The following is a 14,314-nucleotide window of genomic DNA, read 5'->3' as shown; positions in this document are numbered from 1 at the left end:
GATTCCCGAGTCATGTTAAAAGGGATGTCTTTCCATAAGTCCAGGACTGTCAAACTCAGTTTTACAATGAGTTCATTCCTTCATGACCTCATTCTTGGTTCTGCTTTTTTATCCTCTCTCCTCTGGTCACTGTCTTCACTGTCTGATTATTGTTGGTGCCCATTCTTCCTGGTCACATATCCATTTCTCTTCCTGGAACCTTTGCATTCACATGTAGCCATCAGGGGAACACTGCCCACATCTTTTACAGACCCAAGGGGTCACTGGGCTCACCACAGTCTCCCAAGTGTTAAGATATTTATATGTACTGAGATGTAGCGGAGGGGATAAAGCATTATAGACCAAGATAGCACTACATCACTTTATTTTGACTTCATTTTTCAAAATGTATAGATTGTAGCTTGAAAGATAACACATTTTTTCCTTAAAAATCTAACCTAAAAATTGTCTAAAAGGAAAACAATAATATCGAAGTAGATATATTATTTTACTGTAATAAAAGTTGGCCTTCGTTTCTGAATTTCCCTGGATAGATAAAAACGTCTAGGTTAGGAAGTTTCCTTCTTGGCAGTTTAAGCTGTCACTCCATTTTCTTCTGACTCCCATAGTTTCTGCTAACACTGAGCTATCAATCTTATTGCTTGCTGTTCCTTAAAAAGTAATGTATCTTTTCTCTCTGGCTGCTTTAAGGATTTTACCTTTATCTTTGGTTTTGAGCAGTTAGCCTATGGGATGCCAAGGTAGGCTTTTCTTTGTATTTATTCCCCTTAGATTTGCTTCAGTTTGTATATTTTCTACTAATCTATTTTTGAATTTACTGAGCCCCTCTTCCATTGAGACTAGTCTGCTATTAAACCCATGCAATGTTTCTCATTTCAGATATATTCCTTTGCAGTTCCAGAATGTCCACCGATCATTTGATTCATTTTTTATTATAAATTTCAATTGTTTGTTGAAATTATCTTTTAATCAATTCATCTGCAGTTTCCTTCATTGTCTTTTAACATTTACAATGGTTAAATTCTGACTGCAAATTTCAACATCTGGATCACCTGTGGATCTGCAAACTATTGCATACTTTTCCTCCTGTCAGTCACATTTTCGCATTCTTCTCTTGGCTTATAATTTTGATTATGGACTGGACTTTGTGTATAAAAGAATGAGAAGACTGAGGTTAGTAGAGTTTCCCCCCAGGCTTTACTCTTTCCTGTTAGGCAAAGTGAAGTCCTGAGCAGGGTTCAGGCACATCTCTGTCTTTACATATTTGTATTGTTTGTTGAAGGCACTTACTCTGGCTTGTCTTAGTTTCCTCAGGCCTCCAAGACTGCAGGACCCTTCCTTTGGCCTTTCTGGCCCAGCCTCCCCTCTCTATGCTGCCCAGCACAAAATTCCCTTGGAGAAAATTGTCTGTGTTTGGAGCTCTTCTAGATTCCAATCTCTTACGGCAACTCACATGGCTATTAGAAGTTCTGCCAGGTTCTCTTTACTGTTAGAGTTGCTCTGCCCAGGGCAAGTCTTATGCTCACCATGTGCCCAGACATGGCAGATGCTCCTAGAGAGGAACTCTCAGCCCACCCAGGATTCGAGTTGGTATAGTCCTCTTTTCTCTCACAGTTCTCTGATATTGTTTAAAAGAAAGTTTTTGCCATTTAAAAAAAATTTCTAATTGTTGTAACAAGAGTGGTGGCTTGCCACTCCCTACTGTGTCCTACCTGGAAGCAGAAGTCTCCAAATGTGCAGAGAAACTGGACATCTTTCCTGTAAGATGTCAGGAGATGCCTACAAGGAACGGCTTTCTGCATGCTCATTCTGGAAATGAACTCATAGTGTACAAACTCAGCAACATCTTTTCCTCTTTGTCCTTTCCAGTCAGGAGCAGCTGTCTATTTTCTCTTTTAAAATTAGCACAACCTGATATGTGCCAGTAGAAATACTGGACCTCAAGATGGCTTTCATTACACTGCCCTTGTATCCCACAAGGTACAGGACTCAAGATTCCTGATGGCTGGGGTCACCAACAGTGCAGGCATCAATGCTATCCTTGATCTTCCTGGTGGTCACGTTTAGTCTACCACACGAACTCTGCAAGAGCTGCCAGGCACAGAGAGACTCATGTCTGGGATGTCGTAGGCCTTTTTGGGTACCACAGGATACAAGAGGTTCCTTTCCCCACACCCCATAACATTGCAAAGCTGTTTTATTTTATCCTAATCCTTGTTCTATGCTTTGTCTAGACTGACAGCCTCTACTGCTCAGCATCTAGTGATGCCACTCTCTTCACCTTCTGACTTTCCCCACTTTCTTCTCCCCTCTTACACCTTTTCTTGTTCACACACTTTCTCTCCTGTCACTTCTTGGTTTTTCTGAGAAGTGGCCACCTTCTACAGACAGTAAGAAGTAATACTTTCTAATTGTCACATGCATCTCAGATGGGGCCAGGGTGGGGGGAGGCAGACCTTCTCCTGGCACATTCCTAACTGCATACACAGGAAAAGCCCTGTCGCAGGCTCAAGACTAAAGTCTAGAGACGATGAGCGGCCTGCATGTCAGAGTGTGGAGTAGGTGGAATCTGGGGGTGAATGGGGCCTGGACAGGCAGAGAAGGGGCAACATGAGCAACAGCAGGGCTCAGGGAGACACAGGTGTGCCCACAATGTAGGGATGACAAGATGGGATGGGCTCAGACCACAGGGGACTGCAAATGACAGCACGGACAGTGTGGGCGTATCCTGCAGGCAGTGAGGAAAGTTACGAAGGTCAACGTGGTGTCAGATGACACCAGGGAAACACAAGTCAACATTCTCTGACAAAAAATGTCTTAACTTTAATTAAAAAAAAAAATTTTTCCAAGTCATGAAACAAATCTGGATACTCTTATGTCTTTACCATTGTGAAGTCTGGTTTCCTGTTTGCTTCTAAGGATTTAAAAAGACAAAAGGGGGTGGGTAATGCTTTAATCCAGGAGACAGCCACATTCTTCTGTACAGAGGTTCTGTGGTCCCTGAAGTCTCTGTCACAACCATGTGACTCTGCCACAGACAGTACGCAAACCAGTAAGTATGGCTGTGATCCAATAAGACTTTATGTACAAAAATAGTGGGGCTCGTTTACTGATCCCTGCTTTCCCCATGAGGATTCATTCACAATAATAATAATTCCTCCCGTGTGAATTAAGTTATACTTTTGAGAGTGTTGTTTGTTTTTGAGATGAAGCTACTGAAGGTGGTTCACAAAGGTGTAGAAAGCATGTGATTCCGCTGCGTCCGGAGCCCGGGGCGTGGGAGTTGATGGCCCTTAGCAGCCTGGGCACAGTACACTGTAGCCTCTGATGGGGACAAGACCCCCGTGGGGTGGCTAACCGTGAAGACTCGCCCTGCCCAGGCCAGCGTTACCTCGGCTCGCTCGGCTGCGTGTGCGGACGCCCAGCACTGGCGTGGCGTCCTCCATAGCAGGGGACGAGGTTTTCAGCACGGCCTTCATGTTCTCATGCTCGGCGGCGTCCTCGGCATAGCTCAGGCCTTGGGGTTGGCTCGGTGGTGCTGGAGAACTGCCAGAGAACTTGCCGGACTGCAAGACCAAAGAGGGGCATGAGGTCACTCCCCGAAAGCCAGCTCAAGCTTGTTAACTGTTTAGCTGAGGAAAACCTTCTCCTTCTGTCTTTTTGGTTTGTGTGCATTCTGCAGACACTCTCATTATGGCAGTCACTGAGGTTGTGGATGAACTAATGACAAAATGTCTGTGTATAGAGGAAGTTCTCCCATCAAAAAGAAAAGCCCTGGTTCCAGAAGGACCACACCCATCCCTCCACTGTAGTGGGTCTCCTGGCTCACTGCAGATCCCCTCAGTGGGGGCCTGCTAGGAGCAACTGACATCCGCTCTGGGAAGAACTCAGAAAGCAAATCTGTTTCTAATATCAAAATCCTGTTGTGAGAATTAAAACATGATCCGTTAATCAAATGTATTGAGTTTTATTATTATTTTAAATTTAGTGCCAGAAAGCAGTTAATTTTTTCTTATATATCGCTTACAATAATAGTATTTTGAAAGTGGCAGTCAGTCATGGAATCGTACAACATTACAAATCAGGCAGAATTTTTCCAGATCTAGTCCCGCCTCACTTTACAGAAAAGGCTACTGAGGCTCTCCAAGATTAAGTGACTTGCCAACGGCCCCAAGGGCGGTTTGTTTCAGGGACCTCATCAGAACATGACTCAGAAATTCATGCTAAAACTGAATTTGGCAACACTCACTACTTCTTGTGGTGTCAAAAATTTGCTTGTTTTAACAAGCATTACAAGCACATGATATTCTCTAATTCCAGCTGAACAAAGAGTCAGGACATAGATGTTTTACAAGAGGTATGTTAGAACATTAGGCCGTATGCACACAGTACCCAGCATCTGGATGAAAAATACAAGGTCGGCTAGATTCACATTTACAAAGAGGAGCTCCATGGATTCCGGCTTCCTCTTTTCATCCGGTGTCTTGGCCATGGCAACGGAGAGCCTGGGATACACCTGTACCTTGTCATCTATACTGCTCACCTCACCTTCCAGGGCCAATCAGCTCCAGGTTGGATTTTGGTTCTGGCATCCGTACCAGGACCAGGAAGAGGAACCACTCCTATCCCACCCTTCACACTGATCCCACCGGATTTACTGGATGCCGATCGAGGAAATGGGCACAAGTCAGAGGTTGCCCACAGCTGGTGAACACTTCTCTGGCCTGGCTATTAGCCACCGCCCCACTTCCTCTTTGGTTTTAGGGCTCTTTATGTGGTTATTTCAGAATCTAGCTCTCATACTGTGTTACCAAACAACTCAGACAGGGCTGGAGGGAAAATTCTGTCCACTTTTCTAGCTGCCAAACCTGCCACTCTTGACAGGGCCTGGGACTCAGGAACAGCTTGGAAAATGCGGTTAACCCTTCAGTTCCTGGTACACACAGCATGATGAGAGCCCATGACAGAGGGTTAGTGATCACACGGAAACCAGCCAGAAAACATCCATGCATGGTTTAAAGTTCTAAGTGGTGCTGACACTTCATGCCGCTTATGTTAGGTTAGACTCTACGGCACACCTGGGAGGTCAAACATGGCATTCTTTGTGTTTATAAACAGTCATACCTCAACTTCGTCTTCTTCATCAGTCTACCCGAGAGGACAGAACAGGATGGAAAAGACAGAAGGGCTTCTTAGAAGGCATGGAAGTCAGCAAAGATGAGATCATCTCAATGTCACAACAAATTCCAAGTAAAGCAATTGGCCCCCTCTTGATTTGGGAGCTGCCAGGCCCTGCCTGCATGGCCCTCCTGACCTTGTCTGAATGTTCCCTGCATGAGCCTCAAGGTCAGTCCTAATGAAAGTCAGAAGGGACTTGCAGGGCTCCAGACCAATCTCCTGAGGCTGCCCATGAGGCTGATAGCCAGTTTACCTGGTTTTCTGACCACTACAGACCTCAGCTCTGTGCCTTGCCACTCAGCTGGCCACATCTTGTGGAACCCAGCACCACATGCCCACCATCAGGACCTCAGTAGGTGGACTGGGCTCCATCTGTCTGGCTCCGCCTGCCAACTGTTGTCTCCCCTCTCATCCTGCTGCTAGGTCTGGGCTCCGAGAATCCTCCACACACAGGCCAGACAGGATGGAAGAACAACAGCCCAAGCAGAATGGGTTGTATTAATCTTTCCTCAAAAATATGAAATTAAGTTCATTTTAAAATCTTACCTGTGCCTCATAGAGGCTGTCTGAATTGAAATGCCATACTCTTAATTCTCATCAGATCAGCTTCCTTAAATAACTTTAAATAAAATACCTCTTTTCTAAAAATCAATTGAGGGTGAAAGTCATATACATCTCTTGACTTTAAATTAAACATTCCCTCAATTTAACTTGTGTTTGTTTCCACTGAGGTTGCAAAGCTAAGCCAGAAAATTGGACACATGGTTTTTGAGAATTAACTAAACTTTTAGAAACTGAAATGACAAAATGCTTCCAGTTCATCACGTTCCACATTGCCCCCAGCCAAATGGCATTGCGACAAGAGATGACGGTCCTGCTGTGCTATTTTTTTTTTTTTTTTAAATCTTAGAGTTTATTTATTTAACCAGGATGTCTGGCATTTTTTCAGCAATTCGCACATGTGCAAGATGCTGATATACAAAATCTATACCCTCTCAGTGTTCCTCAAAGTAACTAGCTTTCCCTTTTCAAAGAAGAAGAAGCTGGGGTTGAGCGAGGACATGAGGCCTCACCCAGGATTACCACTGCCCCCCAATTTGTGGGAGCCCTGGGGTGGAAATTCTGAATTATCTCGAGTATCATGACCGCAAACAGGGTCACAACTGCCTGATGTAGACTTGTGTATTTCATCATTTTGTCTAGAACTAGTTTGGGACACCAAGATGAGGAATTACTTACTTTCTCACTGATCTTTCCTTGGGAGGCACACAAGAGTTGATATGGGTCTGACTACAAATGTAGGGTCTTTAGATTTAACTCAGACTTCTCTTAGAAAATAATTGTTTCCTAAAATCATTTCTGTAAGTGTGTGTGTGTGTTTCTTTTTTGAGGGTGGCTGGGGGGAGGGGGCGAGGCAACCCTTGGTTGACCTCATAGATCGCAAAGACCTTATCAGCTTATAATCCCTTATTTTTTTAAATTTATTTTTTTATTTTTTATGCCTATAGTGCCTGGGCTTCCTAGGTGGTCTCCCATCCAAGTACTAACCAGGTCCAACTTTGCTTAGCTTCCGAGATAAAATCACTCCTGTTTAATTGCTATCACTTCCATTCTCATCCTTTAGCATTTATATTAAAAGTGACAGAGTTTTAGAGTTTTCTCTAAAAATTACTTCCAGCTCTAATGCTCAGGGAGTCTGTAATTGTCAATATATTGCTTGGTTTCATTTTCAATAGTTTAAGCTGTGGATATACTGTGACATCCTTAAGGTATGCACTTGTCTTTTACTGCACCCACATCTTCCTTGGTGTTTCGTGTCTAGCTGGGCACACGGCAAGCACTTAATTGCGAGCTGGGAAAACCTGAAGCTGTACTTTGCCTTAATTGACAATATCCTAATTTTCCAGCAGATGGCAACCTTTCTACAGGAATGATGCCACTTTGCCTACTAAAAATAGTGACTATGCTGAAGATGACTGAAGGAACTTGTCCAGATTTTAATGGAAATTTAAATATTTTTGAATCAAACTCTAGAAAAATTTATCCTTGTTTATAAATAGAAAATCGAATGTTTTCAGAGAAGATAGAATTAAAATGTCAGCGGGATCTGTAAAAAATCTCAAGAATTTGTCAAGAAATTTAGATGCGTTTTCATAACTATAAACATATTTGGCTTGTATTTTTCACCCTCCAATGTGTCTCATTTCCACAAAATAAGCACTCTCTTTTTAAAATAATACTTTGCAATGAGATATGGGCCATAGTTTGTCCATGTGGATTCTGTTTGCTTTCTGAATTGCTGTCCTCTAGAAAGCTAAAGATCCTATGGAACGCAGATTTCAGGAGAGGGAACGAGGACTCTCAGCTGATGGCAATGGTGTTTAGAACAGCCGGGAGGCTGTAGGAAGAATTCCTTCTGCAGAAAAGTGATTTGAACACTCTCTAAGGGTCCAGAGAATTAAACGAACAAACAAACAAACAAACAAACAAACAAGGAGTCTCGTTGGGATGGACAGTGATGGGATTAGTCCCTAGTTCTGCCTTAAAAGTATAAAAAAATTTCTAAGACAATGCATCTGAGTCTCCATGGGAAGGTTAGATCCTTCAAGAATGTGGATAGTACTCAAGTGTCCTCTGTCTCTCCTACAACATAGACACCCATCTGGGTGCAGATGGCAGCCTCAGTGAGGTCTTCTTGATTGATTTTATTCCTCTCCAAAGAAATGTGCCTGATTTGAGTTCATCTGAGGCTTGCAACCCTTAGGATAACAGCACTCCCTATGGCTTAATCCTTTTCCCATTCCATTCCCTGTATCGCTGAGAGCTAAGGTCCTTCCTTCCTTCCTTCCTTCCTTCCTTCCTTCCTTCCTTCCTTCCTTCCTTCCTTCCTTCCTTCCTACATACATATGTATATATAATTTTCATAAATGCATATCAGAAAGCGTCTCCTGCTCTGTGTGTCTTTGTCTCAGGTATCTTCTCACATCCTTTCCCCCTTCCACTTATGAAGCATCTGCCATCTGAACGACCACTGCATCCACGGCCCAAGGGGCTCAGGCCTGCAGTGGGAGAAATGGGGGAAGAGCCCAGGAGAGGGAGAGGCATATAAATATGCACGGAATCTCCATGTGGACTCTTGCCAGATTCACTGTCCCCCTAAATCTCATCCCACTCTGATATTCTCTGACTCAAGGGACTGCCAGGAGCCCATTAGATTACATCTTTGAGCAACCACACCAATTATTTCTTTAATCAGATGCCTAGAATGGATGGTCTATGTGTCAACCTATTGGTTATAAAGCATCTCTATGATGACAAATCCTGAGTCAATTCCTAAATGAGCACATTTATCTTTTGATGATAAGTGGCATTATGTTTGATATTTTTTCTTTTTCTCCAATTTTACCAATCACTTGAAAATGGAATCAAGCCTTTAATGTCATCAGCATCATACAACTCCACCAACCACACATTCCTAACTTATATGACCTACTTCCTTGTTTGTTATATAGCAGATTTTCACAGAAATGGTAGAGGAGCAGTTTACAGTATTTTTCAAAAGACAGTTTTTTTTTCACATTTTTTTTTTTCTAAAAGCACAGTTCCCAAACTGGGAAGTTTTTAAAAAATAAATGACACAAAGAGGCTGATTCCATGACTTACATCAGTGATCATCTTCCCTCTGGTCTTATTTCTTTCTCTGTGGTTGGCCCGTTTCTGTTTCTGCTGCAAAACCCTTTCCCTGGTGGTTCGATACTCCAAAGCAAATTCACTAATGATCCTGCAGAACTTGTTTATGTTCACTTCTCGAATCGCATAAGGTGGATGCCCCATAAAGAGCAAAAAAGAATGGAACCTGCAAGGAAAAACAATAATGGCAATGACTTCCATTTTAAGGAACAAAAACAAATTATCTCAAAACTTTCAGTAAGAAATCAAACAGCCAATGATACTGTTCTTCATTCCTGAGGCTTTGAGGTTGAAAAGTCTTCTCAAGTGAAAATGAAAGCAGAGGTCAAGTTCCACTCACTTTCTCATTGAGAGAGGTTATGTCTGGGTGGAAGGATTTCAGGAAATTAATTACCTTGCTTATCTGTGTTTTAATGTTTTCCTAAAGTGGATATACAAAACTTTAGTAAGAAAAATTATAAAGTTCTATTTTTAGGAAAAAATTGCAGTTTCTAGATTAGATAAAATTAAATAAGGAATAAAGAAATGTTGCTTAGCAATTTCTTGGGAACCTGCTCTAATGAATACTTGGAATAAACAACATATTATGAATAACATGTCAATTGAGGGTTTATAAAAACATGCTTATAAAGTTTACTCTGAGTAAATATTTTGAAATATTTTCTTGTAATATTATATACAATCTTAATTTAATTAGGACACATTAAACACACAGTACAAAATAAATTTATTTCAGCTATTTATAAACAAAAATTGTTGGATTCTATTAAGTTCTTTGTAAAAAGAAATTAAATGAGCAAACAAGTGTCCAATTTTTAGTTATCAGGAAATGAGAAAGAAGATACTAGAAGATTGAAGGAAATTTTTATGTAGAACAAACAGTATTCTATAAACGATTAAACTATTGGTAGACAAAACCTTTTGTCTTTGATCTCTCTAATTTGTACAGTTTGAATAAGAGTTTGGTTTCTTTTTTAAATGAGAGACATTGCTTTATCTATTTTTTTGTGAAGAACAATAAAGTAAAGCATACAATGTGTATTTAAAGGGGGTTAAAAAATGCTATTTAAAACCAAAAATGCTAGCTAACACTATAAAACTCTCAGAAGAAAATAAAAATTTTCATGACTTTGGATCAGGAATTGATTTCTTAGATATGATACCAAAAGCATAAGCACCTAAAGAAAAAAATGGATAAACTGAACATCAAAATTAAAAAAAAAACAAAAAACTGTTATGCTTCAAAGGATACTATCAAGAGTGAAAATATACCCCACAGAATAGGAGAAAATGTCTGTAAGTCATAAATCTGATGAAGAGTTTGTATTCGGAATATATAAAGAAATCTTCTCAACTCAGCTAAAATGACAAATAAAAAAGGGACAAATAATTCGAATGACATTTCTTAAAAAGAAATGCAAATAGCAAATAAGTACATAAAAAGATGCTCAACATCATTAGTCATCAGGGGAGCGTGAATCAAAACCACAAGAAATACCACTTTGTGCTAAGATGGCTATAATTTAAAAAGATGGTCAATAACAAGTATTGGTGAGGCTGTGGAGTAATTGGGACCCTCCTACAGTACTAATGAGAACATAAAATGGTTCGGCTGCTATGGAAAAGTCTGGCAGTTCCCAAAAAGCCATATAGAATTACTAAATGACCTAGCAATTTTGTTTCAATGCATATACGCAAAAGAAATGAATATATGTGTCCATGCAAAACCTTCTACACATATGTTCATAATAGCACTAGTCAAAAATAGCCAAAAAGTGGAAACAACCGAAACATCCATCAACAAATGAATAAACAACATGTGGTATATCCATACAAGGTCCTGGACAACTGGTGCACTAACCTCTCCAATCTCATCTCCTATGACCCAAGCCACACTGGACTCCTCGTGATTTCTTGAACAAGCCCACCTCAGGGACTCAGGCCTCACATGTGATCTATAGGGGTTCCTGGGGTGGGGGGACGTGGCTGAGCTGAGAGCCTGCAGAAGTTGTGAAGAAGGGTGGGGAGGCCACTCTGCTGGGAGCACCATAGCCCCTGACAAGGCGTTCAGTACTAGCTATTCCCTATGCCCAGAACATTTCCACTACAGACAGCTGTATGGACTACTCTCATCCCACAGGTCTCTGCCCAAGTAGCACATCTTCAGAGGAGTCTTCCCTAACAGCCCAGTGTAAAACCACCTTCTTGCCATTCCCAGTTCCAATTATACTTGTAATTTTTCTTCCCAGCTGGCTCTAATTACCACCTGAGATTATACATTGGACATATGATAAGAAATCACACATTAGGATAGGATAGTGTGATATATACTACATATATCAACACTTATCACTACTCCAGATCTGTGTGCGAAATGAATCAAGGGGAGAATCAATCGGCCCACAAGCTGGGTCTTCTTTTACACATAGGAAAAACCTAAGAATCTTTATCCCCTACTTTCTAGAACACTGTGGATTCAAACTTAACATGAGTTGGAAACAGAATTCAAGCATATAATCTGTAAGCAGAGGAGAGTAACAACAAGCAAGTAAAATGCATATTTGAAGAAAATTCAGATGTACCTTTGAAAGGAAAGACACTATGGCATTCCTTGCAGAAGTACAAAGGGCAGATGACTTTAAAGGAGTAAAACATTTAAGGGATTTTTGTTAGCTGAGTTTGTCACTTTCAGAACATGTGACAGGAAGGTCTTATGATTATGGAGGGCTGGTTTCCCTTGTCGGTATCCTGAGGTACAAACCAAACTTCTTTCTTTGATCTGTTCCATTATCCCCCCTTGTCCCCATGTGTGCCACTGAGTGGGGTGTCTGGCCCAGGATGAGGAGGAGTGGATTTTGGAGTGCTGGGAAACCAGTGTTGGTGTTCATGTGTCTCTCCCCCTGAAACACCGTAGTTCTCTATGCCTTCCAGAAAGGCCTTTCTCCCCACCTCTCACCTGGTCCCCTCTCTCCTACACAGCGACTGCCACAGTGTAACTACAACCTAATGAATCTATAGGAATAAGTGAGTGGGTCTGCACATCCACAGGGTGGGATCAGGCTACGAGTGCGTCACCAGAAAAGGAAAGGTTAGCACGCAGGTTAGGACATCCAGAACGAGGTTTTCTTAGCCAGGCAACAGTTTCAAAAGCCAAGTTTTGCCTAAAGTACACTGTCTAAGTTCTTTTGTGTTCTTATTTATCAAGAGGGGGCTCACTGGAGTTACTAAGGGATGGTCCATCAGACAAGAAAGGAAGGCGGAACACCTGGCCCTGGGCTCTGTGACTGAGGGGAACAGAGGGGTGGGTAGCAAGACGTGTGGCCTCGTCGCCTCCCCCCAAGAAGGCCCTGGAGTGGGGAGAGGTCCGTTGAGAGCCGAAGCTGATGCTGAGGGTAAGAGGGACTCCTCTGCCATCAGGAGGGACAGAGTGGCTCCAGGTCAAAATGGAACAATGGCAGCTCAGTGAGGTGAGGAAGCAAGGGGGCCTGGCTGGACTGACCAGCTCCCATGGGATCCTATGTGGTGTACAAGGGACTCTGGGGAACACGAAAGGTGCTCAATGGAGAACTGCAGGGTCTAGGGGGATGCGTGCAGCAGAGGGGAAGACCTGATGACTTGTCCCTTCAGCTGACAATCAAGCAGGAGGTATCAGTAGAGCTGGGTGGAACCAGTCTACCCCCCCTACCCTAAGCCAGTTCTGAGAGGAGTAGCAGGAAAGAGTTGAACTCTTGAAGACCAGACATCCAGGAAACTAAATGTTTAAGCTGTTTACAGGATTGGCTAGATTAGCTGACTGCTACCTAGGCAGGCAGTAGGTCATTAAGGAGACGAAGTGAATAATGAAATAAAGAAAAGTCTGAGTGCCATGAGAATAAATATGCAGCTTTGCTACCTGTGGATGTTTAAGTTAATCCCCAGGATACAGTCGTCTTTACACTCTGAGAGCTTCAAAGTAGTGTCTGTGTAACAACTGCTTCTTTAAACAAGTGCCCTGTTAAATCAATTGCTAATTACACAGATAAAAAAATAACTCTCATACTTACATGTCAGGAAAAAAGATGAAGGTCTAGTCACTTGTAATTTTCTGATCTGAAATCTTATATTTAGGCTGATTTGCATGTCCTGGACAATTCCGCCTGTGATCCACCGTCTGACCCTAAACTAGAGTGCTACTCTTTTCTGGGTCTCAGTTTTCCAAAGTATAAAGGGAACGTGTTAGATCGCGGCAGTGGTGGGCTACGCTCCTGGGAATGCTGGTGGCGGGGAGGAAAAGAAGCACAGCCGTTGGTGCTACGAGTCCCCCTTCTCCATTCCGACAAGACAGCCCTGCTTTCATCAGTCCTACGCGTGGGCTCCTGCTAATGACTTCATGTGAACCCAGGCTTCTAGGATTCAGATGCTGTGGCTTGGAAACTAGCTGAACCAATCCCCACCCCCCAGCCAGGCCCCTTTTACCTCCCACCAAAACTATAACGATTTCCTGGCTGATGCTGGTCATTACCAGTGGGATGGACAATAGTGAGTAGACAGAGCTCCAGGGCACACGAGAACAGCCATCGTCCTGGTAACCAGCTTCTCAGGGAGGATAGGACAACCAGGACAATGAATATATGCACTACATGTAATACACACACACATCATAGCTTAAGAAATGATGTATCGCTGAGGTTCTAACTGTTCAGGATAAATGGTTAATGTGACCAAGCATAACAGCTTTTCAAGACTTTCATAAAATTGCTCCAATTTCATGACATTCCAAATGGAAACTATTTGTTTATTTGAGTAGTTTTAAGTGGAAAATTGTTTGTATCACACAAAGCAATGGAGGGCCAGAGCAGCTTACATTCCCTGCCTCCCCTTTTTAACCATGTTTAAAGCATAGCGTACTTTGATTTCAGTGAGAAATCTGACAAAATCTCTGATAAGATCCTCCTACCCAGAGGGCAGCTGTGAGGTCTAGATGGAGTAGAGTGAGGATTTGGAGTTGAACAATTGAATTCCAAAAGTAATAGATAGTTGTCAACCTGGAGGCAAGCTTCTGTTCCTATTCCTGTTCCTAACATTTAAAAACCACTGTCACTCCCAGTCCACCCCTCCTGCCCCCAACAGTCCGGATCAAGACACAGGAAGTACTGTTACAGAAGTGGCTAATGACAAGCTGGGAGAGGGCTCGCGTGCAGACAAAACAATCAGGTGTTTAGAAACAGTCACAGGGATATAAATTATAGCATTGGGCACATAGACAACAATATTGTAATAACTGTATGGTATCAGAAGGGAAGTCAACTTACTGGGGTAATCACTTTGTAAGGTATATAAATGTCTAATCACTACGTTATACACCTGAAATGAACATAATACGTATGTAATATTGAAAAAAATAATTCTGTATGGCTTCAAGGAAGGTGAAGTAAGAAAACATGGAGAGAAGGGGAAAGGAGGAAAA

At 42.2% G+C, this 14,314-nt stretch overlaps 1 protein-coding gene across 12 annotated transcripts in view; it reads right to left on the bottom strand.

Annotated features, from left to right (window-relative positions):
- Nucleotides 1–14,314, bottom strand: part of FHOD3 (formin homology 2 domain containing 3) — a 413,611-nt gene that overhangs the window by 14,355 nt on the left and 384,942 nt on the right. For 8 of the 12 annotated variants that reach the window (XM_036229056.1, XM_036229060.1, XM_036229059.1 and 5 more), the window contains 3 exons: nucleotides 8,842–9,034; nucleotides 5,125–5,148; nucleotides 3,392–3,566 (listed from right to left, as the gene is read on the bottom strand). In XM_036229056.1, coding sequence (XP_036084949.1) covers nucleotides 3,392–3,566; nucleotides 5,125–5,148; nucleotides 8,842–9,034 — 392 coding nt within the window. The remainder of the gene's footprint in view (nucleotides 1–3,391; nucleotides 3,567–5,124; nucleotides 5,149–8,841; nucleotides 9,035–14,314) is intronic. The other 4 variants (XM_036229058.1, XM_036229067.1, XM_036229065.1 and 1 more) reach the window with 1 other exon arrangement.

This window comes from Rousettus aegyptiacus, unplaced genomic scaffold, assembly GCF_014176215.1.
Source record: "Rousettus aegyptiacus isolate mRouAeg1 unplaced genomic scaffold, mRouAeg1.p scaffold_m13_p_12, whole genome shotgun sequence".
Taxonomy (NCBI): Eukaryota; Metazoa; Chordata; class Mammalia; order Chiroptera; family Pteropodidae; genus Rousettus; species Rousettus aegyptiacus.
Note: the sequence above shows the minus strand (reverse complement) of the source record. Positions and strands in the feature narration are given on the sequence as shown.